The 26032-nt window shown below is 44.6% G+C and overlaps 1 protein-coding gene, 2 long non-coding RNA genes and 1 pseudogene across 3 annotated transcripts in view; 1 reads left to right on the top strand and 3 right to left on the bottom strand.

Annotated features, from left to right (window-relative positions):
* The window catches only part of LOC135563707 (uncharacterized), a 39441-nt gene extending 34095 nt beyond the window's left edge, over window positions 1-5346 (bottom strand). Inside the window, exons 1-7 of the mRNA XM_065006815.1 lie at window positions 5084-5346; window positions 4410-4471; window positions 4258-4332; window positions 4087-4125; window positions 3901-3975; window positions 3488-3592; window positions 3266-3397 (exon numbers count right to left, since the gene is read on the bottom strand). Coding sequence (XP_064862887.1) covers window positions 3266-3397; window positions 3488-3592; window positions 3901-3975; window positions 4087-4125; window positions 4258-4332; window positions 4410-4463 — 480 coding nt within the window. The 5' untranslated portion in view covers window positions 4464-4471; window positions 5084-5346. The remainder of the gene's footprint in view (window positions 1-3265; window positions 3398-3487; window positions 3593-3900; window positions 3976-4086; window positions 4126-4257; window positions 4333-4409; window positions 4472-5083) is intronic.
* LOC135563708 (uncharacterized) lies at window positions 4702-7821 on the top strand (annotated as a pseudogene).
* Window positions 7822-13907: 6086 nt separating this feature from the next.
* LOC135563800 (uncharacterized) lies at window positions 13908-21174 on the bottom strand. Its single transcript, XR_010460529.1, has 2 exons — window positions 21143-21174; window positions 13908-17381 (listed from the first exon to the last, which is right to left on the bottom strand). It is a non-coding gene; the product is annotated as an uncharacterized LOC135563800 (long non-coding RNA).
* A 3-nt stretch (window positions 21175-21177) lies between these two features.
* On the bottom strand, window positions 21178-23143 carry LOC135563799 (uncharacterized). The gene is made up of 3 exons (XR_010460528.1): window positions 23058-23143; window positions 21537-21669; window positions 21178-21388 (listed from the first exon to the last, which is right to left on the bottom strand). It is a non-coding gene; the product is annotated as an uncharacterized LOC135563799 (long non-coding RNA).
* Window positions 23144-26032: the final 2889 nt, after the last annotated feature.

A 26032-nucleotide genomic window follows, 5' to 3' on the forward strand; every position in this document is an offset into this window, starting at 1 on the left:
CCAGCTAGCCCCGAATAGCAGCACAGTAGAAACTATTACACTCAACGGAACGACTTGATTAGTGTAGTGTCAACAACGCAGCCAATGCCAACTAGCCTACTTAGTCAACAACGCAGCCTCTGCCAGCTAGCCTACTTCAGCAGTACTGTATCATTTTAATCATTTTAGTCAATAAGATTCTTGCTACGTAAGCTTAACTCTCTGAACACTCGTGACGTGTAGTCCACTTGTCATTCCAATCTCCTTTGCATTAGCGTAGCCTCTTGTGTAGCCTGTCAACTATGTGTCTGTCTATCCCTGTTCTCTCCTCTCTGCACAGACCATACAAACGCTCCACACCGCGTGGCCGCGGCCACCCTAATCTGGTGGTCCCAGCGCGCACGACCCACGTGGAGTTCCAGGTCTCCGGTAGCCTCTGGAACTGCCGATCTGCGGCCAACAAGGCAGAGTTCATCTCCGCCTATGTCTCCCTCCAGTCCCTCGACTTCTTGGCACTGACGGAAACATGGATCACCACAGACAACACTGCTACTCCTACTGCTCTCTCTTCGTCTGCCCACGTGTTCTCGCACACCCCGAGAGCTTCTGGTCAGCGGGGTGGTGGCACCGGGATCCTCATCTCTCCCAAGTGGTCATTCTCTCTTTCTCCCCTTACCCATCTGTCTATCGCCTCCTTTGAATTCCATGCTGTCACAGTTACCAGCCCTTTCAAGCTTAACATCCTTATCATTTATCGCCCTCCAGGTTCCTCGGAGAGTTCATCAATGAGCTTGATGCCTTGATAAGCTCCTTTCCTGAGGACGGCTCACCTCTCACAGTTCTGGGCGACTTTAACCTCCCCACGCCTACCTTTGACTCATTCCTCTCTGCCTCCTTCTTTCCACTCCTCTCCTCTTTTGACCTCACCCTCTCACCTTCCCCCTACTCACAAGGCAGGAAATACGCTCGACCTCATCTTTACTAGATGCTGTTCTTCCACTAACCTCGTTGCAACTCCCCTCCAAGTCTCCGACCACTACCTTGTATCCTTTTCCCTCTCGCTCTCATCCAACACTTCCCACACTGCCCCTACTCGGATGGTATCGCGCCGTCCCAACCTTCGCTCTCTCTCCCCGCTACTCTCTCCTCTTCCATCCTATCATCTCTTCCCTCTGCTCAAACCTTCTCCAACCTATCTCCTGATTCTGCCTCCTCAACCCTCCTCTCCTCCCTTTCTGCATCCTTTGACTCTCTATGTCCCCTATCCTCCAGGCCGGCTCGGTCCTCCCCTCCCGCTCCGTGGCTCGACGACTCATTGCGAGCTCACAGAACAGGGCTCCGGGCAGCCGAGCGGAAATGGAGGAAAACTCGCCTCCCTGCAGACCTGGCATCCTTTCACTCCCTCCTCTCTACATTTTCCTCCTCTGTCTCTGCTGCTAAAGCCACTTTCTACCACTCTAAATTCCAAGCATCTGCCTCTAACCCTAGGAAGCTCTTTGCCACCTTCTCCTCCCTCTTGAATCCTCCTCCCCCCCCCCTCCTCCCTCTCTGCAGATGACTTCGTCAACCATTTTGAAAAGAAGGTCGACGACATCCGATCCTCGTTTGCTAAGTCAAACGACACCGCTGGTTCTGCTCACACTGCCCTACCCTGTGCTCTGACCTCTTTCTCCCCTCTCTCTCCAGATGACATCTCGCGTCTTGTGACGGCCGGCCGCCCAACAACCTGCCCGCTTGACCCTATCCCCTCCTCTCTTCTCCAGACCATCTCCGGTGACCTTCTCCCTTACCTCACCTCGCTCATCAACTCATCCCTGACCGCTGGCTACGTCCCTTCCGTCTTCAAGAGAGCGAGAGTTGCACCCCTTCTGAAAAAACCTACACTCGATCCCTCCGATGTCAACAACTACAGACCAGTATCCCTTCTTTCTTTTCTCTCCAAAACTCTTGAACGTGCCGTCCTTGGCCAGCTCTCCCGCTATCTCTCTCAGAATGACCTTCTTGATCCAAATCAGTCAGGTTTCAAGACTAGTCATTCAACTGAGACTGCTCTTCTCTGTATCACGGAGGCGCTCCGCACTGCTAAAGCTAACTCTCTCTCCTCTGCTCTCATCCTTCTAGACCTATCGGCTGTCTTCGATACTGTGAACCATCAGATCCTCCTCTCCACCCTCTCCGAGTTGGGCATCTCCGGCGCGGCCCACGCTTGGATTGCGTCCTACCTGACAGGTCGCTCCTACCAGGTGGCGTGGCGAGAATCCGTCTCCACACCACGTGCTCTCACCACTGGTGTCCCCCAGGGCTCTGTTCTAGGCCCTCTCCTATTCTCGCTATACACCAAGTCACTTGGCTCTGTCATAACCTCACATGGTCTCTCCTATCATTGCTATGCAGACGACACACAATTAATCTTCTCCTTTCCCCCTTCTGATGACCAGGTGGCGAATCGCATCTCTGCATGTCTGGCAGACATATCCGTGTGGATGACGGATCACCACCTCAAGCTGAACCTCGGTAAGACGGAGCTGCTCTTCCTCCCGGGAAGGACTGCCCGTTCCATGATCTCGCCATCACGGTTGACAACTCCATTGTGTCCTCCTCCCAGAGCGCTAAGAACCTTGGCGTGATCCTGGACAACACCCTGTCGTTCTCAACTAACATCAAGGCGGTGGCCCGTTCCTGTAGGTTCATGCTCTACAACATCCGCAGAGTACGACCCTGCCTCACACAGGAAGCGGCGCAGGTCCTAATCCAGGCACTTGTCATCTCCCGTCTGGATTACTGCAACTCGCTGTTGGCTGGGCTCCCTGCCTGTGCCATTAAACCCCTACAACTCATCCAGAACGCCGCAGCCCGTCTGGTGTTCAACCTTCCCAAGTTCTCTCACGTCACCCCGCTCCTCCGCTCCCTCCACTGGCTTCCAGTTGAAGCTCGCATCCGCTACAAGACCATGGTGCTTGCCTACGGAGCTGTGAGGGGAACGGCACCTCAGTACCTCCAGGCTCTGATCAGGCCCTACACCCAAACAAGGGCACTGCGTTCATCCACCTCTGGCCTGCTCGCCTCCCTACCACTGAGGAAGTACAGTTCCCGCTCAGCCCAGTCAAAACTGTTCGCTGCTCTGGCCCCCAATGGTGGAACAAACTCCCTCACGACGTCTGTAGAAATACTTTATAACTACTCTATACACATTGCAGATACATGACTACCCTCAATAAGTAATTGTCTGCACCATTTTCAATCCCCCATGTATATATATAAACAATATTTAATATGCAGAACATACCAGGAAGTCTGACTCATCGAAGGAGTGGAGAGACAGATCATCCTCATCCATATCCCTCACATCAAGCTTTGTCACCTTTCCATTCTCAACTTTCAGCTTTGGGGTCCTCCTTTCATGATCCTCATCATCACACTGTGTATCAGAGTCAACTAGTCAGAGACCATCCTCCTCCCAGTGATGTCACTCAACAAAGACATGGACGGTAGGGTACAACTCTTTTACCTCAGATTCACAGTCAGTGAAGGAGTAGATGGAAAAGTCATCAGAACTGGAGGATGAGATCACGTCATGATATTTTCTCTCTATCAGCCGAGTCACCCTTCCAGACTGAGGAGACAGAGAAAGGCATGTACTCATGGCAGCCATAGAATACACTGGCATTGACCCTCAAGGAAATGTAGAATATGTAGGCAATCCAACATGGTTGTACAAGTAGTGAGTAATACATGGGTAACTGAAAATGCAATAAATGCAACTCCCATAACATTAGGGGTGGGGCAAAAGACCTTCCATAGTACAGGATTCTTTAGCATCTCGAATGGATAATTGTCAATTCAACCAAGCCAACCAAAATGGCCATATGAATCAACAGATTGATATAACTGTTGTGTCTCTATGGGAACAGCAGAGATGACCTGGCTGAGAGGCTTTGGATTGATGCTCCATCCATCCCCAGATGTCTGGTCCTGCCCATAGCTCACAATGATTGGCTGTTAACAGTAAAGAATGAATTCAACACTGCTTTGCTCATTTTGGCCTTGAATTGTGTATCAATAAATAATATAAGGATTGTTATGTGGTTGAATTTGAATGTGACTTACAGGCCTTTTGTGGATCTGAGGGGTCTGCACTGAATTAGACTGTCAAGACAGCATTCAATGAAGTTAGATAGGGATATCTGCATTTGCTTTAATTCTGAGAACTGCAGTTTGTACATGCAGAATGCATAACTAATGTGTATGTGTTTTTGTTTCAGGTCAGATATGACTTACAGGCTTTGGCCTTCTGTGCACCTTGCCGGTTGGCCACAACACGGAATCAGGGGTGTTCACCCTCACTGGTTTCAACTGTCAACACAACACTCAATTTAAAATGTGATAATATAACAAAAACAGGACAAAACAAAGAAATATTTGATATTTACCACATAAGGACGGCGTCTTAAAGCTCTTTTGATTCGCTCATCATTACGATCCATCTTTCTTTCTGGGGGAAAAATGTCTATCAATTAATTGACTCAAAACACATCCTGACTCACACACAGACACACACACAAAGATGGCATCCCCAATGGCACCCTATTCCCTATATATGTATATATATGTTGGGAAGGAGGTGCACCAAAAGGCCAAAGATTACCTTCAACAACCTGAGTGAAGAAAACTTTTGTACAGATTAAATCAAATCTGAACACCGTTTATGTAGTGAATGAATGCATGGGTACGTCATTTTGGGTCACAGCTTTATGACTGCGCTTAACACGTCACAAGAAAAACGCTTGTTTGGAGCCGGACTGGTTGTAGCTCAATAACGAACGTGATGTGCTTATTATATCTTACTGACTGAGTAATGGTTGTATCGATGGTTGGTTGGACGTTTTACATAGATAGGCCAACATGATATCAATAGGAAGAAACCATTCCTTGCCAAATATTTTGTTGTATTATTGTTTTACTTTGAGTAACATGAAGGGACCACAATAGAAACCGTTTACTTTATTGTGTTGTCCCTGGCCTGACACGTTTTATTTAATTAAACGGGTTTTATTATTTTATTAAATTGTCCAATCAAATATATCTAACTTTCTATCTAACTCACATGAGCTGTTGAGGACTCCTTGGTCATCACATTTCAGGCACAAGCCAGCAGGTGGAAGGAAGTGTCTTTAAATGCAGCACTGCCTTTAACGCACTTCATGGTCTGCGCAACAGTATCTTTGTGGTTGTGAAAGTGATTAATCCAAATGCGGAAGTTCAGTACATTTGTTTTGGTTTAGCAAGCTAACTTCTCAAGTCTTGGCTAAAGTGTTGTGCAATATTGGAGAGTTTTTTTTTTTTTTTTTTTTTACTCCTGAGTTCAGGCTAACAAGTGACATTGTTGCTGTCGTTATAGTATCATCAGTTTTGTTTACTGTCACTACATATTTCGGTTTATCAGAGGATGTCTAAAGTCTTGGAACTACAGTTGTTTCCCCAATGGGCATGGTACGTTAGCAAGGAGGGGTTGAGTGACTCAAGAATCATGCTCGGTAACTAGCTACTTTGAATGGGACTGTTGTAACGTTATCTAGCTTTCTACAACGTGTAGCTAACGTTAATGACGTAACAGATGGTGCCAGTAGGCTACAGCAGCAAGCTAGAGCACAACACATCAATGCCGCTGATGTCTGTCAACCCGATAATATCCGTTTAATCCCCTCCTCTTCCTTTGCGGTACACAAGCTCATTACATACTCCTTCCACCACCAGACAGAGACCCAGATACTCCTCAGCATTGGGGTTCTGGTGCTCCTCTGTGGTGGGATTGAGAAGAGTGTGGGCACTGTTTGGTTCCTCCTCATGTTTCAGCTGCTCTCTATCAACACAGGGGTGTTGTACACAATCGTGGGGCTGGTACTGTTTGGTGCATCTGCCCAGAATCAAGTGGAGGGGTTAGTTCCTGTATCCCCCTCCCTTATGGGTATGGCCACAGTGTACTCACTTATGGTTAAGGGCTTTCTCATAATCACCCATGTTAGCCCTGGCCTGGCTGTTTCTGGTCATAGTAACACTTTAGGTCCCACACTCTCTTCCTCTGCAACCCCATCATAGCAGGGGGGATCTCTATCCTTACTCCAACCTTATTGTGGTTGAAAATAACTGTGATACACTGCAGTATGTCACAGCTTTAAGTGGGCTTAATAGTGTAGTTAAGTGGTAATATGTTTATGTGCGGCGCTGTGGTCTAAGGCACTGCATCTCAGTCTACAGTCCCTGGTTCGAATCCAGGCTGTATCACATCTGGCCGTTATTGGGAATCCCATAGGGCCGTGCACAATTAGCCCAGCTCTGTCCGGGTTTGGCCAGGGTAGGCCGTCATTGTAAATAAGAATTTGTTCTTAACTGACTTGCCTAGTTAAATAAAGGTTAAATAAAAATAAATAATATTGTAACGGCCGTCGTCGGTGGAAGAAGGTGAGGACCAAGGTGCAGCGTGGTAAGTGTTCATGATATTTAATATAATCAAAACTGAACACTAAACAAAATAACAACTAGGAAGAACGAACAAACTAAACAGTCTTGTCTCGTGATGACACACAAAACAGAAAATAAACACCCACGAAACACAGGTGGAAAAAGGCTACCTAAGTATGATTCTCAATCAGAGACAACTAACGACACCTGCCTCTGATTGAGAACTATACCAGTCCAAACTCAAAAACCAACATAGAAAAACAAACATAGTCCACCCACCCTAACTCATGCCCTGACCATACTAAAACGAAGACAAAAACAAAGGAACTAAGGTCAGAACGTGACAAATATGCTTGAAATGTGTGTTGAGTCCTCATGCTGAACATAACGGGATGTTTGGTTAGGAAAATCTACCATCACTGTGTCACACATTCTCCGTATCTTGCTCTGGTGAAACATACGGAAGGGGCTGGCACCCACTTCTAGACATGTCTGATGCTAGAGCATCAGTCCTGGATAAGAAGATGCCTTTCAGGCTGCTGAGGGACAACTTTGGTTTTAGAAGTGTTTTTTTCCCCATCCGGTCAGATAAATAGTCCAAACAGCCAACCCAACTGCGTCCTCATGGCCCTCATGGGGGTATGTCTCCCTGTCCCAATGAAAGTTGTGCCCCTGAACATTGATGTCCTGTATGACCCTACTTCAATAGAGAAGGAAGACGGTCCACCCACCCTGAGTACTGAGAAAGCACTAGACGCATCATTTATCCTACAAGACGAGAGGTCATTAAATTAAGATGATTGCTGGGTGCAAGCCAGAGTACATGATGTACTACAGTATAATGAGCAGTTTCAATAGATGATCCTCAGCTGTAATTGAATACTGTACAATAGGCACCTAGTGGTCCCCCATGATTAGATAGAGAATCACTGTTTAGTTAGATAAGCTCTCCACATTCTCATTGGTTCCAGAATCATTCCTACCCAGTCCAAGCCTACCCTCCAGTTTCCTCTAACCTACAGGCTACCGAGACCACACCAAAGACATTTGAAGGCTGGGCCCACTCCTACTATACACAGGGGAGCCCTGTTGAGTTCTCAGGTTATTATGTTCACAACCATGGATATGCCCTCAAGCATAGCTTTGGGTAACGTCACGAACATGAACACAGCTGCAGCCACAGTCAAGGCCATAGTCACGGACACAGTCATTGGCAGACATCTGCCTCTCAAACCAGCAGTCACTGGGCTCCAGTGGCTCAACATCTACATTCTCAACATTCTCTCCAGTCTGTCTGTCAGTGCCCCCCAGAGTTTCACAGCAAACATGCCCGAGTCTGTGATGGTTCACCCAGGGGCACCGGTGTCTTCATTGACAGATTGATAACATAGAAAACTCATTGAATGACAGAGCTCTCACATTTGTTATACGTTGAAATGTAATATACTTGGACATGGGGTTTGAGGTAGTGCTTAAAAGGTACACGGTTTCTTCACTGATGATTTTGGTTTGAAGAGTCAATCAAACTCTGAATGTTCAGGGTCAAATCACTGCAAGAAGTTTTTGATTGTCAGTTGAATGAAAGACCACTCCTTTTGGCTTGTACTTTGTGTTGTTCTACACATACGGTAGACACAGCTCTTGGCACTCTTAATCTATACAACCTTTAGAAATCAGGCAATCTTTCCTTAACTACATACAGCAATGAAATGAAATAGCATCCACTAGCCAGTAAATTAGATCCATTACATGCAGTTTGTTGGGCAATGCATCATTCAACATTATTGTAAATTCTGGAGCAGGGAGCAGTGGTTGATGTTATCAAGAGTATGGGCTACAAGGGCAGATTATGATGTCATCTTTAGAAAATAAGGTAGTTGGGCCTCCCAAGTGGCGCAGTGGTCTAAGGCACTGCATCGCAGTACTTGAGGTGTCACTACAGACCTGGGTTAGATCTCATGCTGTGTTACAGCCGGCCGTGACCAGGAGTCCCATGAGACGGCGCACAGATGGCCCCGCTGACTTTGGTCACCAGCTGGACGGTGTTTCCTCCAACACATTGGTGCGGCTTCCGGGTTAAGCGAGCAGTGTGTCAAGAAGCAGTGCAGCTTAGCAGGGTCCTGTTTCGGAGGATGCATGGCTCTTGACCTTCGCTTCTCCCGAGTCCATAGGGGAGTTGCAGTGATGGGACAACACTGCAACTACCAATTGAATATCATGAAAATTGGGGGATGTACAAAAAATATATAAATAATAAATCGGTCGTTGTGCACAGTAAAGAGAAGCCATAAATTACAACCAAGACTAAGTATAGCAAATCAATGATTATTATTTCTTTACAAATGCATGTGGTCAAGTTATACTGTTTATATACAAATAGCTATTTTGCATAAACAACTTGATCAAGTGGTAAAAGTAATGTAACAGGTCATGATGGAACACGTTATTCAATATCAGTAATGCAAGAGAAAAAGTTCAAAGGAACACCATTTTTACAGTTTACCACAACTTAATCAAAGACCTATTCTTTAATGAACCGATGAAAAACAAAGCACAATGACTGAATAGTTACTGCAATTTAAATGTACGAATTGAACAATACATAGTACAATATGAATGTGCTACAAGTATGGATATTTTACTCTAATTTAACTCTTCTCTCTGTATTTACACAACCTTCCTAGAGCATCTGAATAGGCAGCCATGTTGAATTTTGTAAATACATTTACAGACAGCAAAAATAGAATGCTTTCAATACCTTACATTTGAAATGAGTTCATATACAAGAAGGATCTTCACAGCATGATAGATGTCCTGATGCAATATTTCATATCATAATCACCTCTGTTCTTGCCTACTTTCACTTACAAATCATATCAAAGTTTATTTGTCAGGTACGCGGAATACAACAGGTGTAGACCCAGTGAAATGCGTACTTACAGACTCTAACCAACAGTGCAATTTTTAAGTAAAAAAAAGGTATTAGGTGAACAGTAGATTAGTAAAGAAATAAAAACAACAGTAAAAAGACAGTGAAAAATAATAGTAGCAAGGCTATATACAGGCACCGGTTAGTCGGGCTGATTGAGGTAGTATGTACATGAAGGTATGGTTAAAGTGACTATGCATATATGATAAACAGAGAGTAGCAGTAGCATAAAAGAGGGGTTGGCGGGTGGTGGGTGGCGGGACACAATGCAGATAGTCCGGGTAGCCAATGTGAGGGGGCACCGGTTAGTCAGGCTAATTGAGATAGTATGTACATGAAGGTATGGTTAAAGTGACTATGCATATATGATAAACAGAGAGTAGCAGCAGCATAAAAGAGCGGTGGGGGGGGGGTACACAATGCAAATAGTCGGGGTAGCCATTTGATTAGCTGTTCTTGAGTCTTATGGTTTGGGGGAAAAACTGTTGAGAAGCCTTTTGGTCCAAGACTTGGCGCTCAGGTACCTCTTGTCATGTGGTAGTAGAGAGAACATTCTATGACTGGAGTGGCTGGGGTCTCTAACAATTTTTAGGGTCTTCCTCTGACACCGCCTGGTGTAGAGGTCCTGGATGGCAGGCAGCTTAACCCCAGTGATGTACTGGGCCGTATGCACAACCCTCTGTAGTGCCTTGCGGTTGGAGGCCGAGCAGTTGCCGTACCAGGCAGTGATGCAACCAGTCAGGACGCTCTCGATGTTGCAGCTGTAGAACCTTTTGAGGTTCTGAGGACCCATGCCTAATCTTTTTAGTTTCCTGAGGGGGAATAGGCTTTGTCATGCCCTCTTCACAACTGTCTCTGTGTGTTTGGACCATTCTAGTTTGTTGGTGATGTGGACACCAAGGAACTTGAAGCTCTCAACCTGCTCCACTACAGCCCCATTGATGAGAATGGGGGCGTGCTTGATCCTCCTTTTCCTGTAGTCCACAATCATCTCCTTAGTCGTGGTTACGTTGAGGGATAGGTTGATATTCTGGCACCACCCGTCCAGGTCTCTGAACCCTCCCTATAGGCTGTCTCGTCATTGTCGGTGATTTGGCCTACCACTGTTGGATAGTCTGCAATCTTAATGATGGTGTTGGAGTCGTGCATGGCCAAGCAGTCGTGGGTGAACAGGGAGTACAGGAGGGGACTGAGCACACACCCCTGAGGGGCTCCAGTGTTGAGGATCAGCGTGTTGTACAGGTGGGAAAGGGCAGTGTGGAGTGCAATAGAGATTGCATCACCTGTGGATATGTTTGGGTGGTATGCAAATTAGGGTGGGTCTACAAAAACAATGTGTAACATTTAATGTATATTATCTCCAACTTTTCTAATCTGATGGAAAACAACAAAGGTCTGGCTGCACTCTTTATTTTATAAAAAAATCTATTGGTTTATTCCAAAATAGAGAATCATTTTTTCCCCATAATAACCCCTCACCCAAATGAAATAGGTTAACATCTAGGGCAGTGGTTCCCAAACTTTTTATAGTCCCGTACCCCTTCAAATATTCAACCTCCAGCTACGTACCCCCTTTAGCATCAGGGTCAGCGCACTCTCAAATGTTGTTTTTTGCCATCACTGTAAGCCTGCCACACACACACTAAACGATACATTTATTAAACATAAGAACGAGTGTGAGTTTGTCACAACTCGGCTCGTGGAAAGTGACAATGAGCTCTTATAGGACCAGGGCACAAATAAGAATATATTAATTATCAATCATTTTGCTCTTTATTTAGCTATCTTACATATAAAACTTTATTTGTTCATCGAAAATTGTGAATAACTCACCACAGGTTAATGAGAAGGGTGTGCTTGATAGGATGCACTGTCTCTGCAATGTTGGGTTGTATTGGAGAGAGTCTCAGTCTTAAGTCATTTTCCACACACAGTCTGTGCCTGTATTTAGTTTTCATGCTAGTGAGGGATGAGAATCCACTCTCACATAGGTACGTGGTTGCAGAGTGCATCAGTGTCTTAACAGGCGATTTGCCAAGGCAGGATACTGAGCAATGGCTTCTGATTAAATTCAATTTTCACAGAACCAGTTGTTACAATTTCTCTTGTTCAGATAAAGGTAAGTGGAATGGAGGCAGGGCATGAAAGGGATAATGAATCCAGTTGTTTGTGTCATTCGTTTCGGGAAAGTACCTGCTTAATTGCTCACCCAACTCACTCAGGTTCTTCGCTATATCACATTTGACATTGTCCGTAAGCTGGAGTTCATTTGCACGCAAAAAAATCATACAATGATGGAAATACCTGTGTGTTGTCCTTGTAATGCAGACAGAGAAGAGCTCCAACTTCTTAATCATAGCCTCAATTTTGTCCCGCACCCTCAAAATTGTTACGGAGTGTTCCTGTAATCTTAGATTCAGATCATTCAGGAGAGAAAAAACATCACCTAGATAGGCCAGTCGTGTGAGAAACTCATCATCATGCAGTAAAGGGCCTCTTCTCTTCCTCTTTGTCCAAAAGCGGTCAGACAAGTGAAAATGATGGTCAGTAAAGAAAACTTTAAGCTCGTCTCTCAATAAAAAAAAAAACGTGTCAATACTTTGCCCCTTGATAACCAGCGCACTTCTGTTTGTTGTCCATATCATTTCATAGTGCAGATAATACACGAGAGTTCAGGGGCCTTGCTTTAACAAAGTAAACCATTTGCCCAGTAGTGTCCAAAATGTATTTCAGCTGTCAGGCATTCCTTTGGCAGCAAGAGCCTCTCGGTGGATGCTGCAGTGTACCGAAGTGGCATCGGGAGCAACTGCTTGCATGCGCATTACCACTCCACTAGGTCTCCATGTCATGGCTTTTGCGCCATCAGTACAGTAGATACCAACACAGTACAGATACCAGAAACATACACACACGCACGCTATGTATACAGCAGCCAATTCTGGAACTAGTACTTTTCACAAGTATCTCCTCGTTGCATGGTAACAAAAGTCTCTGCCTGCCTTCTTGGGTTTCTGGTGAAAAATCCAACTATTTATTGGTGCTCTACCACCACCTGAAAGGCATGAAAGGCATGTACTCATGGCAGCCATAGAATACACTGGCATTTACTCTCAAGGACCTTCCATAGTATATTATTCTTTAGCATCTTGAATGGATGATTGTCAATTCAACCAAGCCAACCAAAATGGCCATATGAATCAACAGATTGATCTAACTGTTGTGTCTCTATGGGAACAGCAGAGATGACCTGGCTGAGAGGCTCTGGATTGATGCTCCATCCCCAGATGTTAGGTCCTGCCCACAGTTCACAATGATTGGCTGTAAACAGTAAAGAACGAATTAAACACTGCTTTTCTCATTGCAGAATGCATAACTAATGTTTATGTGTTATTGTTTTTAGATCAGATACAGTGGGGCAAAAAAGTATTTAGTCAGCCACCAATTGTGCAAGATCTCCCACTTAAAAAGATGAGAAGCCATTACTGATATTGAATAACGTTTTCCATCATGACCTGTTACATTACTTTTACCACTTGATCCAGTTGTTTATGCAAAATAGCTATTTGTAAATAAACAGTATAACTTGAAGACATGCAATTATAAATAAATAATAATTATTGATTTGCTATACTTAGACTAGGTAGTAATGTATGGCTTCTCTTTACTGTGCACAACGACCAATTAATTATAAAAATGTTTTGGTGCTTTTAAACATTTTTTGTGACATCCAATTGGTAGTTAGATTGTCCCATCGCTGCAACTCCTCTACGGACTTGGGAAAGGCAAAGGTCGAGAGCCATGCGTCCTCCGAAACACAACCCTGCCAAGCCACACTGCTTCTTCACACAGAAGCCAGCCGCACCAATGTGTTGGGAGGAAACTGGCGACTGCAGAGTGCATCAGTTATTTGGAGTAAGGATACAGATCCTGCCCTGTGATGATGACGTTGCAGAGTAAGACAGTGTGTGGGACCAAAAATGTTATGAGCAGAAACAGCCAGGGCAGGGCTAACATGGGTACGCTGACCCCAAAAAGGAAGCTCTTAACCATAAGTGAGTACACTGTGGTCATACCCATAAGAGAGAGGGATACAGGAACAAACCCCTCCACTTGATTCAGGGCAGATGCACCAAACACTACCAGCCCCAGAATTGTGTACAACACCCCTGTGCTGATAGAGAGCAGCTGAAACATGAGGAGGAACCAAACAGTGCCCACACTCTTCTCAATCCCACCACAGAGGAGCACCAGAAGCCCGATGCTGAGGAGTATCTGGGTCACTGTTTTGTGCTGGAAGGGGTATGTGATGAGCTTGTGTCACTCAGCCCCTCCTTGCTAACTTACCATGCCCATCGCCAAAAACTGTAGTTCCAAGACTGAAGGAATCCTTTGATAACCTGAGACATGTATTGACAATAAACAAAACAAATTACATGATAATAACAGGATCAATGCCACTCGTTAGCCTCAACTCAGGAGTAAAACTCTTGAACCTCTGAACCACAGTTGTGGAAAATTCTATTCAAAGATTAAGGCAGGGTTTACTTACTGACTTTATTGTCCCCATGGGGAAATTTTGTTGCAGTGTCATGTACACGTTTAAAGTGGCGTTTAAATACAAAACAAAATTTACAATGCAACTTTCATAACAGTTACATACCAATAAAACATGTAAAAAATGACTAGCCTGCTGGCCTTACTGATTCGATAGGAACATCAGCCCGAGCTATTTAGGAGGGATATCACACCTGGCACAAATGATTGTCTAGTTCTGTTTTTCTTGCTGAGGGGTGCCCTATACCTGTGCCCAGTGGGGAGTGGTTCAAAGTCCGGGTACAAGGGGTGGCTTGGGTCTAAAATGATTTTGTGAGACTTGCGGAGGGCCCTGACCTAAAAGTACTTTGCTTGCTGTGGTGATAATCCTATATTTAACAATGTAATAAACATATTTAATACAAGCAGCTGCAGAGAGCCACCTCTAATTTCACAGCAAGGATGAAATGGTTACATGTCCCTTATATAGTTGGAGGTGATAATACAATCATATTGTATTCACACAACAGTTTCTTCTATAAATCAATAGTTCCGGAACACAATGGCCTTGTGTTAGGACGCAGACATACCAGTAGTCTATGAAACGCATAACATCACAGTCCAACACAGAACATATCCCTTGAGAAGTTACAACAGCTCACCCCAAATTATTCCACCACATCTTTCAAAACTGATTTTTGATGCTCAGTACATATGTCAAACTAATACCAGCGGATAATCAAGCACAATACAAAAATGTCAGTTACGACACCTGTCCTCCAATATTGCACGACACTTTAACTAAGACAGGGTAGATAGATTGCTAAACCAAAGCAAATGTAATGGATTTCCGCAATTTTATTAATCACGTTCACAACCAAAGTTATTTGATGCGCAGATCATGAAGTGCACTAAGGCAGTGCTGCATTTAAAGACACTGCCACCTGCTGGCTTGTGCCTGAAATGTGATGATCAGAGTTCTCAACAGCCCATTTGAGTTAGATAGAAAGTGAGATAGATATGTTTGACAGTTTAGTAAAAAAAAAGAAACTGTTTAATAAAATAAAATGTGTCAGGGACAACGCAATAAAATCAACGAATTCCATTGTGGTCCCTTAGTGCTTGTTACTCAAAGTGCAAAATAATTTTTTGGGGGGCAAGGAATGGTTTCTTTCTATTGATATCCTGTTAGCCTATCTATGTAAAAAAAAAAACATCCAACCAACCATCGATACAACCATTACTCAGTCAGTAGGAAATATGTACATCACTTTCGTTATTCAGCTAGCTACAACCAGTGAGAAGACATTACCACTAGTTAGGCTCCAAACAAGCCTTTCTCTTGCGATGTATTATGCGCAGTCATAAAGCTGTGACGTATTATGACGTAACCAAGCATTAATTCCCTACATACACTGTGTTCAGATTTGATTTCATCTGTATAATCTCTTTCTTCACTCAGGTTGTTGCAGGTAACCTTTGGCCTTTGGTGCACAGCCTTCCCAACCTGTATACAGGGTACCACATACACTCAGAGCTCTGGAAATAATTAACAAATGTTTCTGTAATCAGCATCTCTACATGTATGGCAGAAATTCCATTCCAGTGTCTGTTGATTTCCAACACAGGCACACCTCATTCTACTGAATGGGGTACTGATTAGGTGATCACCTGAACCAAATCTTATTTAACGAGGAAAAGTATAAAAACCACTGCTGTGGTCATCACTATCCTCTTGTAATAGGACCAGCTGGATGTTTAAATCAGTGCTAGTAGTACCTCAAAAGTAATTGGAATCCAAAAATAACTATTAACCATGCCAGAAGACTTGAAAAGGAACATTTTGAGTGAGGAAAAGAAGGGCTTTACTGGCAGAGGGATACAGGATGCTTCCATCCTTAAAATTTCAAAGACAGCAGTTCATTGGGGTGGCAGGTAGCCTAGTGGTTAGAGCGTTGGACTAGTAACCAAAAGGTTTCAAGATCGAATCCCAGAGTTGACAAGGTAAAAATCTGTCGTTCTGCCCCTGAACAAGGCAGTTAACCTACAAAAAGAATGGCAAATGCAGCTGAGGTGAAGTGCACGGTGAGGATGGTTTGAAACAGGCGCCTAGGGGCAGGGCTGAAGTTGTGCAAAGCTAGAAAAAAGCCCTTCATCAATGAGAAGCAAAGAAGTGCCAAGCTGAGGTTTTCAAAATACCATAGTAGAGGACTGGAGTAAGGTCATCTTCTCCGATGAGTCCAATTTTCAGCTTTGCCCAACACCTCGTCGTCTAATGGTTAGACGGAGACCTGGAAAGGCCTACAAGCCAGTGTCTCGCACCCACTGTGAAATTTGGTGGAGGATGGAATCGGGCAGATTTATCTTTGTGAAGGACGCATGAATCAAGCCACGTACAAGGTTGTCCTGGAAGAAAACTTGCTTCCTTCTGCTCTGACAATGTTCACCAACTCTGAGGATTGTTTTTTCCAGTAGGACAATGTGTTCCATGCGACACAGTCAAGTCAATCAAGGTGTGGATGGAGGACCACCAGATCAAGACCTTGTCATGGCCAGTCTCCAGACTTGAACCCCATTAAACTTCTGGAATGTGATCAAGAGGAAGATGGATGGTCACAAGCCATCAAACAAAGCCAAGCTGCTTGAATTTTTGAGCCAGGATGGCATAAAGTCACCCAACACCAACATAAAAGACTGGTGGCCAAGACGCATGAAAGCTGTGATTGAAAATCAGGGTTATTCCACCAAATAATGATTTCAGAACTCTTCCTAAGTTAAAATATTAGTATTATTAGAGGTCTGACAACACCGCATCTGTTTTTGTTATTTTGACCAGTTGTAATTTTCTGCAAATAAATGCTCTAAATGACAATATTTGAATTTGGAATTTGGGAGAAATGTCAGTAGTTTATAGAATAAAACAAAAATGTTAATTTTACCCAAACACATACCTATAAATAGTCAACCCAGAGAAACGGATCATTTTGCAGTGGTCTCTTAAGTTAATGTTATCCAAATCGGTGTATATACACACTCACACATATATATTATATATACATACAATATTGATGGAAATGTTTCCCCCAGAAAGCAATGGATCGTAATAATGAGAGAATCAAAAGAGCTTTAACACGCAGCCCTTATGTGGTAAATATACAATACATGTCTGTTTTGTCCTGTTTTTGTTATATTATCACCTTTTAAATTGAGTGATGTGTTGACGGATGAATCCAATGAGGGTAAACACCCCTGATTCTGTGATGTGGCCAACCGACAAGGTGTACAGAAGAACAAAACCTGTAAGTCATTTCAAACTGAAATCAGTAACACACGCACATTAGTTATACATTCTGCAATGAGAAAAGCAGAGTTTAATTCATTCTTTACTGTTTATAGCCAATCATTGTGAGCTGTGGGCAGGACCAGACATCTAGGGACGGATGGAGCATCAATCCAGAGCCTCTCAGCCAGGTCATCTCTGCTGTTCCCATAGAGACACAACAGTTAGATCAATCTGTTGATTCATATGGCCATTTTGGTTGGCTTGGTTGAATTGACAATCATCCATTCGAGATGCTAAAGAATCCTATTCTATGGAAGGTCTTTTGCCCCACCCCTAATGTTATGGGAGCACTTTTCAGTTACCCATGTATTACTCACTACTTGTACAACCATGTTAGATTTCCTACATATTCTACATTTCCTTGAGGGTCAATGCCAGTGTATTCTATGGCTGCCATGAGTACATGCCTTTCTCTGTCTCCTCAGTCTGGAAGGGTGACTCGGCTGATAGAGAGAAAATATCATGACGTGATCTCATCCTCCAGTTCTGATGACTTTTCCATCTACTCCTTCACTGACTGTGAATCTGAGGTAAAAGAGTTGTACCCTACTGTACATGTCTGTTGAGTGACATCACTGTGAGGAGGATGGTCTCTGACATGTTGACTCTGATACACAGTGTGATGATGAGGATCATGAAAAGAGGACACCACCACTGAAAGTTGAGGATGGAAAAGTGACAAAGTTTGAAGTGAGGGAAATGGACGAGGATGATGACCTGTCTGTCTCCCCCCCCCACTTACACACGCATATTTTTGAGTAACTCTTTCACTGAATGTGGAGAATGGACTATGACCAGCTAGCTCTCTTGACACACAGCTTGATGATGGCAATGACGCCTCTACTGAGGACAGTCCAGAGCCTCCAAAGGAACCACAAGGACCTTCGACTGGTAGGCATCTCTTAAATTTGTGTGTGTCACATCTCAGTGTTTTGACCCTATATCTGTTGAGATTATTGTGGCCAAGCCCAACATCCTCCTCTCTGCCTCTGTGAGTGACCTGAAGAAGGTGTCACGCCAGATGGAGGTGGTCCCCACTGTCCGGCCCTGCAGGCAGCAGCTGGACAAGAAGACACAGTGGACCAACACCAACGAGGAGAGTCTGAGGAGGATCAAAGAGAACCTGACCTCAATAGAACTCAACCTGGAGGAAGGTCTGAAGACGCACAATGATGGTCAGGACATCAACCAAGAGGCAGAAGAAGAATGAGGGATGCTGTAGAGGATGGATTGCAAAGTGGATGGGGAGGAGGAAGGAGAAACTGAGGGATGAAGACGTGGCTAGGGAGGTCAAGAGGATGGGCGAGCAGGTGAGGGCACTGATCCAAGAGATGAAGAGAAACTGCAGTGATGTTGATCTTAAGGCAGTAGACCTGGACAGTTGGCTGAATGACTTGGAGGTTGAAAGTGGCATTCAAGAAATGCACAGGAGATGGAAATTATAGACAGCATGGCAGAAATGCAGACCAGTATAGCCGAGAACAGGCTCCTCAAGTCATGAAAAAATAATGTCCAGAGCTTTGTAAGTTACTCCTACTTATTGAGTGTAGTCAAGGTCCTAAACGATCTTAACCGCCATTGATAAGAAACATTACTGTGCAGCCATATTCATTGATCTGGCCAAGTCTTTCGACTATGTCAATCACCACATCCTCATCGGCAGACTCGACAACCTTGGTTTCTCAAATGATTGCCTCGCCTGGATCACCAACTCTCTTCTCTGTATACATCAATGATGTCGCTTTTGCTGCTGGTGAGTCTCTGATCTACCTCTACGCAGACGACACCATTCTGTAGATTTCTGGCCCTTCTTTGGACACTGTGTTAACAACCCTCCAGGCAAGCTTCAATGCCATACAACTCTCCTTCCGTGGCCTTCAATTGCTCTTAAATACAAGTAAAACTAAATGCATGCTCTTCAACCGATTTGCTGCCTGCACCTGCCCGCCTGTCCAACATCACTACTCTGGACGGCTCTGACTTAGAATACGTGGACAACTACAAATACCTAGGTGTCTGGTTAGACTGTAAACTCTCCTTCCAGACCCACATCAAACATCTCCAATCCAAATTTAAATCTAGAATTGGCTTCCTATTTCGCAACAAAGCATCCTTCACTCATGCTGCCAAACATACCCTTGTAAAACTGACCATCCTACCAATCCTCGACCTCGTCGATGTCATTTACAAAATAGCCTCCAATACCCTACTCAACAAATTGGATGCAGTCTTATCACAGTGCCATCCGTTTTGTCACCAAAGCCCCTTATACTACCCAACATTGCGACCTGTACGCTCTTCTCGTTGGCTGGCCCTCGCTTCATACTCGTCGCCAAACCCACTGGCTCCATGTCATCTACAAGACCCTGCTAGGTAAAGCCCCCGTTATCTCAGCTCGCTGGTCACCATAGCATCACCCACCTGTAGCACGCGCTCCAGCAGGAAAATCTCTCTGGTCACCCCCAAAACCAATTCTTTCTTTGGTCGCCTCTCCTTACAGTTCCCTGCTGCCAATGACTGGAACGAACTACAAAAATCTGTGAAACTGGAAACACATATCTCCCTCACCAACTGTCAGAGCAGCCCACAGATTACTGCACCTGTACATAGCCCACCTATGATTTAGCCCAAACAACTACCTCTTTCCCTACTGTATTTATTTAGCTCCTTTGCACCCCATTATTTTTATTTCTACTTTGCACATTCTTCCACTGCAAATCTACCATTCCAGTGTTTTACTTGCTATATTGTATTTACTTTGCCACCATGACCTTTTTTGCCCTTACCTCCCTTATCTCACCTCATTTGCTCACATCGTATATAGACTTGTTTATACTGTATTATTGACTGTATGTTTGTTTTACTCCATGTGTAACTCTGTGTCGTTGTATGTGTCGAACTGCTTTGCTTTATCTTGGCCAGGTCGCAATTGTAAATGAGAACTTGTTCTCAACTTGCCTACCTGGTTAAATAAAGGTGAAATAAATAAATAAAATAAAGACCATATTCAAATGAATAAAAACAAAAATAGAAAACGGTTATTTAATCAAGAGATTAAATAAAAAAATGACTACAATAAGTGCCTATTAAGTAAAGGCTGACCAAATGTTATATATATTTTTATTTATTTTTTATTTTAACCCCTTTATCTCCCCAATTTTCGTGGTATCCAATTGGTAGTTACAGTCTTGTCTCATTGCTGCACACTCCCTACGGTCTCGGGAGAGGCGAAGGTAGAGAGCCATGCGTCCTCCGAAACACGACCCTGCCAAGCTGCACTGCTTCCTGACACAATGCCCACTAAACCCGGAAGCCAGCCACACCAATGTGTCGGAGGAAACACCGTACACCTGGCGACCGTGTCAGCATGCATGCAGGAGTTGCTGCGCCCTGCCAGCCCTCCCACAGGAGTTGCTAGAGCGCAATGGGACAAGGACATCCCTGCCAGACAAACCCTACCTTTATTTAACCAGGCAAGACGCTGGGACAATTCTTATTTTCGCCAACCCATGGGTTAACAGCCTGTTCAGGGGCAGCCGGACAGATTTGTTCTTTGTCAGCAGAGCCTGGACTCGAACCAGGATCTATAGCGGCACAGCTAGCAAATGCGATGCAGTGCCTAAGACCACTGCGCCACTCGGGAGGCAGGGTTTCATATTAAATCATGCATAAATTCCTTGTGACAAGGGGAATGGAAGCTTTTGAATTGGACGTTTCAGACAAAAAATGAAATTGCTAAAAAATGTCTAGCCTTATCTATTGGTAACAGGGTTGAAGTATTATGCTCGACACACTAAGTTTTCCACCACAAAACAGAACTAGCTCACGAGCTCAACTAGCACCTGCATTTTGGAGCTATGTCTAAAAAGCTTTTTGTCTTTTACAACTCTCCCATTCACCTGTGTGAACTTCAGCTTCGTGGCATGCTAGCCTTTTCTGCGGAGAGCCTTTTCTGTTTGCATTTTGTTGTGCACCAGGTTTTCATGTCTTTCCATGTTCTGTTTGTGAGAGCTGGCTCTGACCCATAACAGTCGATCCTCTTTGCCGGGAACCTTCTTTAGCACTTTACATTTTCCCAAATTCTTCCAAACTGATGCTTTCTTACAGCTGCTCTTAGTCTTGGGTTGAGAAGTCATTCTCCAAACCTAATCGCAAACAAAGAAAAGATTAAACCACATGACGGTCCAACACAATAGGGGAGGGGGCATAGGGAAGGTATAGGAGAGGAGATAAAAAGAAAAGACTTCCTCCGTGTCAGGTAAGCAGTCTCGAAGTGTACCCTCACCAACTTACCGGACTGAGTGAGTTCTGAACATCCCTCGCTGTCCTCTGTTCCTGCGTCCAAGTCTTCTTGGGCCTCTTTCTGGTGTCTGTCTTGACTCTTTTGACTCTCTAGTACGTTTTCTCAGTTCTTTCCCAGGCTTGCCTGAAAAACACAAAAGGATGGAACATACATAAGAGTAACAACAAATCCCCATATTAGCAAGCAACGACATTACATTTTTGCTCAGCCTGGTAAGTCTGACGGTAGACTGCGGATGTTCCCTTGCTTACGAAAGCAGCCGGTGTCTACCGTCACAGAATTACCAGGCTGAGTGAGTTCTGAACACCTGTCACTCAAGCTTTCGCTGTCAGGTTCATACTCACTGATGCAGCCGGTGTCACTCAGCTGGTGTTTTGTATCATATTTGTACAACAGCTGATGAAACTATGAAAAAATATTATCAGTGTAACTTCCTGATAGTTGCTGATTGAAAATACAATCTACATAAGACATTCTAAATCAGCAGGGTTTGTATTGGTGGAGTTTTGGCTTGCTTGGTGACATCACCAGGTAGTCTAAGTTAATAGACCAATTACAAAGAGTTTGAAATCTCTCTGCCAATAACAGCTCATTTTGAGACTACATTTCCCTCCCATTAGTGGATTGATCCATGTTTAACCATGTTTTAACCTTTATTTAACTAGGCAAGTCAGTTAAGAACAAATTCTTATTTTCAATGACGACTTAGGAACAGTGGGTTAACTGCCTGTTCATGGGCAGAACAATTTTAAAATAGACATGATTTACATGATTTGTACCTCGTCACCTCTAGGGGATTTGAACTTGCAACCTTCCGGTTTACTAGTCCTCTAACCACTAGGCTACTCTGCCGCATTACAATGTAGCTAGCTACCAGTAGCTAGTTTAGCATTACTCCTATGGAGTTATTTAACATTATGCACAACACAACATTCTTCCATTTGAGAACATCTAAGACATCATAGCAAAGATAAGCAATGCAATAATAATCCATTCCGAAATGTATTAATGTCTACTCCAGCAACCTTTAGTAGCTAGCTGGCTAATTAGCCTATCAGTATAGCCAGGAAAAATGGCTCGCTAGCTACCTGCTAGCAAGCTAACATAATGCTTCAACATAGCTAATACTTTTCCATGCATCTACGAAATGGAGAGCAGAGGGGGTCGTGAAAGAAGAGAACAGAGGGGGTCAGTTTTATGGCTGGGTGTATGTGTTCTTGCGATGGAATGTCTTTGTTTCCTGGGGTGGTAAGACAACAGAGCTGAGGGGATAGTGTTAGGGGGGTAGTTTTATTGCAGGGAGAGTGACCTGGTTCCTATTTTAGCAGGGGTACGTGAAATGACTTGAGTCAGGCGGATTAGCTTAGCGCTGTATAATATATAAGCTATGTGTATGAATATTTATATAACAGTAGCCCGCTACAGCTACATTGGCCGAGTTATTGTTGAATAATAACGAAGCTAGGTAAATTCATTTAAAATAATATCGCTAGTAACTGCAAAATACTTACAGCTGAAATACACTGCTGTTTTCTTTATGAGCATGGTGAACTGAGGAAGCCACATCCACGTGTAGTGTTGTGGGGGAGGGGACAAGTTCCCCAAATAGACCCTGGCTTTGGATCAGGTTTGAATTCCCCCCGCGAATGGTCCTTGTTAGGTTTGGGGAGGGGAAGCTGATCCTAGATCTGGATCTAGGGAAAACTTCGCACCAGCACATGCAAAAGAGAGATGGGGAGGAGAGAGAGCGTCACTCTCAGGATTGACAGATCATGTACAAAATCTACCAGTAAGAAATTGGTTGTGTACACGTGAGAGACTTGCTATAAAGAAGTGTGGGGAGGGCATGCTCTCCCAAAGGAAGGAGGTCTCAGCTGACTCACGTTCTTCTGTAGCAACTTTAATCCAACACGGAGCGACAACATCGAGAGGTTTGGACATCTTGGCGTAGCACTTAAGGTGTTGGCTTGACAGTTGATGGACCCCATTCCAAAACCTGTTTGGGGCTACCGCCTGAATTCACAAAAATATATTTGTTTGCCTACGGGCAGGGAGACCCGGGTTTGAGACAAAAAGGGGATTACACCATTGCTGTTTGCAAAAAAACACTACATAACATGCCACCCCGATCTCCTTCTGCAAAATCTACATATTTTTTCCTACAAATGACGGGGATGAGGGCCCGTTCAGGTGTCTGAGTCTGTCTCATGACCTGTTAATGAGGTAGTCCTGCGTGCAACTTTAAAAGCAGTGTCACCCTCAGCTCAAGAGGGCATTACATCTTGGTCTTTTTTTTTCTTTTTCTTTTTTTACCTTTATTTAACCAGGCAAGTCAGTTAAGAACACATTCTTATTTTCAATGACGGCCTGGGAACAGTGGGTTAACTGCCTGTTCAGGGGCAGAACGACAGATTTGTACCTTGTCAGCTCGGGGGTTTGAACTCGCAACCTTCCGGTTACTAGTCCAACGCTCTAACCACTAGGCTACCCTGCCGCCCCAGGACACTGGTTTTTCCCATGGGAGCCCCAGGTACAGATCCTGCCCATGAAATGTGCACACCTCTCCCAAAAACAGCCAAAAAACAGCCTTAGCTCAGTCAGAGGCCCTAACCCACTTTAACCCCAACTTGCTATTACAGTTGGCGTGTGATGCATCGCCTTATGGTGTTGGTGCGGTTGTCTCACACATCATGCCATCAGGTGAAGAAAGGACAATTGCTTTCGCATCATGGACCTTGAGTAAAGCTGAGAGCAATTATGCACAGACAGAGCGTGAAACACTCAACATTGTGTTTGGAGTTAAGAAATTGAATCAGTTTCTATTTTGCCAACGACTCACACTGCTGACGGACCATAGACCCCTCACCTCCATCTTTGGTCCCCACACCGGCATTCCGTCGCTTGCAACCAGCCACATGCAGCGATGGCCGTTATTGTGATCTGCTCACCAGTACGATATCAAGAACAGAAGGTCTGAGCAGCACTGCAATGCAGACGGCCTCTCAAGGCTTCCCTTACCTGTCGCACACACGGAGCACTCCCAGGCTGAAATCTTCTACTTCAAGGAAGTGACGAGCACCCCAGTTACATCTGTCCAAGTGAAAAAGTTCACCCACATGGATCCAGTGATGTCTGAGGTCGTGGACATTGTCACTCGTGGAAAAGAAGGAGAGATGTCGGACAGCCTACAACCTTACCTAGTGAGGAGAAACAAGCTCACAGTTCAGTTTGGATGCTTGCTATGGGGTTTTCGAGTCATCATACCGACGCCACTGAGAAGGCAGGTGCTTGAAGAACTCCATTCAGGGCACTGTGGCATGGTGCGAATGAAGGAGATTGTATGCAGCTACTTTTGGTGGCCAGGTCTGGACGCAGCTACCGAAGACAAGGTCAAGTCATGTTCTGCATGTCAAAATATGAGGAAAATGCCTCAGCTAGCACCACTACACCCATGGGACTTCCCAGAGGAGCCTTGGCAGCGAGTCCACATGGACTATGCAGGCCCATTGGAGGATCGTATGTTCTTAGTCGCAGTTGACGCACACAGCAAATGGCCTGAGGTCACAGTGATGAAGAGCACCTCAGTGGAGAGAACCATTGAAGAGCTACGGTCAATCTTCAGTCACTTCGGCTTGCCAACGCAACTCGTTAGTGATAATGGCCCCCAACTGGTGTCTGAAGAGTTCCGGTCATTCATGGAAGCAAATGGAATTCAGCACATCAAGTCAGCGCCGTATCACCTTGCAACGAACGGCCTCGCTGAAAGGTATGTCCAAACGATGAAGCAAGCTTTAAAATCATCACAAGGGAACGACTCCCTCAATAGGTGTCTAAACACCTTCCTGTTAACCTACAGAAACACTCCCCACGCTACAACCAAAGTGGCACCCGCGTCAGCCATGAAGAAAAGACAGCTTCGCACGCGACTCGACCTCCTGAGACCTCCAAAGACGAGACAGGTTGTACAGACACAACAGAGAGCACAGGTGGAGAGACGGAGCAAAGCAAAAGACAGAAGCTTCATAGCTGGAGAGAGAGTTCTTGCTCGGAACTACTGCAAAGGTCCAAATACCAGCCACAGTGGTTGCACAAACAGGACCTGTGTCCTACACAGTTCACACACCGGAAAACATCATCTGGAGGATACAAGTGGATCAACTGTTGCCAGGAACCAACCTCAAGAGATGACTCCTGTCAAGTGACAAACCAAGATCAGCTACTGGAGACCTAACATGACTACGAGCTATCACCTGAACATCCACTGCAGCAACCTACAAATGTGGAAAGTGCTCCAGACTCACCTGAACCAGCCAGAGTGCCTACTCAGGGCACTGTTGCACCCCAGTCTGGGAATACACCATCACCACTCAGACTCAGAGATAATGTGACTGTAGGTCATTACCCAGCAAGAGAAAGAATACCCCCTGACAGGTTGACTATTTAGTTCAGACTAACCTCCAACATCAGGGAAGAATACACCCCAGGG

This window comes from Oncorhynchus nerka, linkage group LG22 (genome assembly GCF_034236695.1).
Source record: "Oncorhynchus nerka isolate Pitt River linkage group LG22, Oner_Uvic_2.0, whole genome shotgun sequence".
In the NCBI taxonomy this organism is placed as follows: Eukaryota; Metazoa; Chordata; class Actinopteri; order Salmoniformes; family Salmonidae; genus Oncorhynchus; species Oncorhynchus nerka.